Source organism: Sinocyclocheilus rhinocerous, unplaced genomic scaffold (genome assembly GCF_001515625.1).
Source record: "Sinocyclocheilus rhinocerous isolate Xijiao unplaced genomic scaffold, SAMN03320098_v1.1 scaffold1048, whole genome shotgun sequence".
In the NCBI taxonomy this organism is placed as follows: Eukaryota; Metazoa; Chordata; class Actinopteri; order Cypriniformes; family Cyprinidae; genus Sinocyclocheilus; species Sinocyclocheilus rhinocerous.
In genome coordinates this window covers 747846-751602 of record NW_015649578.1, presented here as the reverse complement: position 1 = coordinate 751602, position 3757 = coordinate 747846, and the positions used below count along the sequence as shown (strand labels likewise).

General features: G+C 41.0%; 1 protein-coding gene across 1 annotated transcript in view; it reads right to left on the bottom strand.

Annotated features, from left to right (window-relative positions):
• The window catches only part of mthfr (methylenetetrahydrofolate reductase (NAD(P)H)), a 14982-nt gene that overhangs the window by 5733 nt on the left and 5492 nt on the right, over positions 1-3757 (bottom strand). Inside the window, exon 6 of the mRNA XM_016515643.1 lies at positions 280-530. Coding sequence (XP_016371129.1) covers positions 280-530 — 251 coding nt within the window. The remainder of the gene's footprint in view (positions 1-279; positions 531-3757) is intronic.

Genomic DNA, 3757 nt, shown 5'->3' with positions numbered 1-3757 from the left:
ATACATTTTAACAGGTATAATTAAGTGTGGAAATAACTGAAGGTAATATCTGTTTGCTAAATGAAGCCAACTAACATGATTCACATTATTATTATTACTATTATTTTGTTTCTGTACCCAATATTTAAAAAAATATTGTGAAAATACCGGTATCGGCGAGTACCAAAAATGAAAGTATCGGTATCGGACTCGTTCTGTAAAAAGTGGTATCGGTGCATCCCTAATGGATTTCCTGTTAGAACGAACAGGAGCAGTTTATCACAGAACTGAGTCACTCACCGTGGATCCTCGGCCCATAAGCCCAGCTGTCGGAGCACTTCTATGGTGGCCACCTCTCTGTTGAGTGTGTAGAAGTGCAGGCCTGGGACCTCTCCGCTGGCCAGAAGAACCTTACACATCTCCACCGCCTGCTGGATGCCGTAGCTGCGAATGGCGGCGTCATTATCCTTGATGGGCTCAATCACCTGCATGATCTCCTCGGGCACTTCCAGTTTGGAGAGTTTGACCAGCTGACGCAGTGAGTGATACCCCTGCACAAACAACGCAAATTCAAACTATGAAGACTGAACCAAGGAAGAAAATGTTCCAAGAAAGAAAGAAAAGCATGCAGGTTTGGGACCATGCTGCGTTTATGCCATGTCGTAATTACTAGATGACAACCCTGATGTTGTATTTTGAGCTGTTCACATCCTCAGACTGCGTTTCTGTGGGAACACATGCCATATTAAAGGGGTCATGAACTGGCTTTTTTATTATTTTTTTTTACTGTTGTCCGAGGTCCACTTATGACTCTCGCGTGGTTTTTACATTCAAAAACATCTAAATCAATAAGTAATAGGTTATTTTCTACCCTGGTTTTGAGGCCTGCTCGAGAAACGCTGGTTTTTATGGGTGTGCCGCATTGAAGACTTGGAAGTAAACACCCACTGCTGTGATTGGATAACAGTTTTGCATCGTAAGCTGCCTTTCTGTGTGTCTGTTTGACAAGCTACGTCCTTCATAGTTGGAGCCTTCTGTGACTTTAGATACGTGCACATAATCAGGACATATCAAGCGATCTCTAACAAAGCAATAGTGACACAGTACAAATATATTTTACTCCTATAAGTGTGCTGCGCCATTCCTGTCGGATCCAGTATAGATGGCACAGCATTGCTTTTTAATCTCAGTCTCTCTGCAAATCCAGCGTCGACCAGTGTCTTGTTTACAAAGGAATCCGCGGTGAAATGAAGTGAACAAACACTCAATGTTTTCCTCGCGTGAGCTGAAACTTAATTGAAAATAAAGTTCAACCACGCATTCCTAATATTTGAATCTGAAGGAAGGTTATGCAGCAACTGTGTTCTTCCACAACCAGGCACTGCACAACATTTTGCGATCTTTAAAGGCACATAATCAGGACATATCAAGCGATCTCTAACAAAGCAATAGTGACACAGTACAAATATATTTTACTCCTATAAGTGTGCTGCGCCATTCCTGTCGGATCCAGTATAGATGGCACAGCATTGCTTTTTAATCTCAGTCTCTCTGCAAATCCAGCGTCGACCAGTGTCTTGTTTACAAAGGAATCCGCGGTGAAATGAAGTGAACAAACGCTCAATGTTTTCCTCGCGTGAGCTGAAACTTAATTGAAAATAAAGTTCAACCACGCATTCCTAATATTTGAATCTGAAGGAAGGTTATGCAGCAACTGTGTTCTTCCACAACCAGGCACTGCACTATATTTTGCGATCTTTAACGGCATGTTTATCGCTTGGTTGCTCGATCCGGTTTAGCGCCACTTACGTTATTTCCCTACTATGTCATGCGTGAATCAGTGGGCGGGGCTACAGAATTAGGAGGTGGAGTTTAACCTATCTATTACGTCATAGATAGGCACATTCCAGGATCTGGCGTTCGCTGGGCCTGGTGTCAATAAAAGCTTTTATTTCAGTAGCAAGGATGTTTTCAGTTCTGAAACTTAAAGGATATTCTTTTAGTACGATGACCTCTTATATATCAAAAGCTCAAGTAAAAGTTGATTTCTCAATTCATGACCCCTTTAAATCTGCATAATTTGAGTAATCAACAGCAAATTCAATAGCAAATTCTTTATTAGTAAATGTATAGTTTATTTAGCGGGACATTAGGTAATTATTCAATTTTGGGCTAGCTACATTAAACTGTTTTGCATATCTTTCATATATTTTCAGATCATTCTTGCATTATCAAGATATTAACCTCAATCAAATTGAGACATTATTAAACAAAATATTGCAAAATAACAGCTTAAATACAGGGTAGGACCTACTCTGTCTTTAAGCTGTTATTTTGCAATATTTTTACCTATCCGGTAGGTGATTTGGTTCAAAAACATTTTTTTGTTAGGTTCATTGAAAGTCTCTTCACATCCCGATAGCAAGCACTAAGTTAAGTGGTGTAAATGTATTCATATGTATTTATATCATCTGTGGAAGGCGTAGGACCATAAAATGTTTGCCAATCATATTTCTCGGTCCGAGGGCTACGATAGGCCGTCCTACCTGCCTGTCAAAGTACGTATTTGCAAACCTCTTTCACACATGATACGTCCTTAGCGCGTTCGTTACGCTATTGCAGACCGAGTGAGAATGGAAGGCGTTATTATTGTAATATTATGCGCTTTGTACTGTAATGTTTTCTCACCGGTGAATGAGAAATGAGCTGATCTGACAGCGTTACATTCAATCCTCCGCCAGCGCCGTCTCTCTCATCGTGTCGCTGGTTAGCCTCTGCTCTGCCGGTGCGCGGTCATGTGTTTTGGAGGAGGCGTGGCTTTGGAGAGTGATTTGCAGGGAGGCTGTGATCTTATGCTTTGAAAGCTAGCTTGCTATTGCTAGTCTCTCCAAAATCGCCTACCCTACATTTAGCTACATTTTACTCCTGAAGCTGCTGCCATTTTGAGTTTTTCCACATGACGTTGCAGCAGTTAGATGGTACAGTCCAAGTCTGAGATCTTATGGCTCGTTTCCACTGAGCGGTACGGTTCGGTACAGTACGGTACGCAATTATTTCCGTTTCCACTGTCAGAAGTTGTGAATGGTACCAAAATAGCGAACCGTACTACTTTTTTGGTACACTTCCGTTGGGGTACCTAGCACAGCAATGGGTACCAAAAGGGTGGAGCTAAACTCAGCAGAACGTTGATTGGTTGACTAGAATCGTCACTTTTGCGTGATACAAGGGGATAAAGCTTGTCTGTTCTTGTGGACTTGTGAAACGTCATTGCCCAAAACCCGCGTGATTTTCTAAATATTACTGTTATTGTGTCATGAAATGTAGTTTTAAGAGTTTTTCAGGTGAGAATGTAATTGTTTAAAACTCAAATCTGCGGTTTATTTATAAAGATAGCACCTATTTGAAAATTTGCTATGCCGATTTCGGAGCTCCAGGCGATCACCGGGATGCTCAGTGCTCAGGTATCTGCCGACAGCAGCCTCAGCTCGGCTAGTCCTTCTGACATTTGCCGCTGGCTCTGATGTCTCTGTAGTGATTAAACATGAGATACAATTCGTTTTGGGTAGGCTATATTTAACAGGCATTCGTGGTCTCATGAATCTATTATTTGTTCCTAGTCATATCGTTTTGGCTGAGCACAAAGTTGTGTTTAACTTTATATATTTAATTTGAACTTTACCGTAGTACAGCGCTGACTTTGTAGCATATAGCATATATTTGACTGAACTGTTTGCGTTTGTCTTTTTTTCCTCTTATACTTTTATAATGGCTATTATTG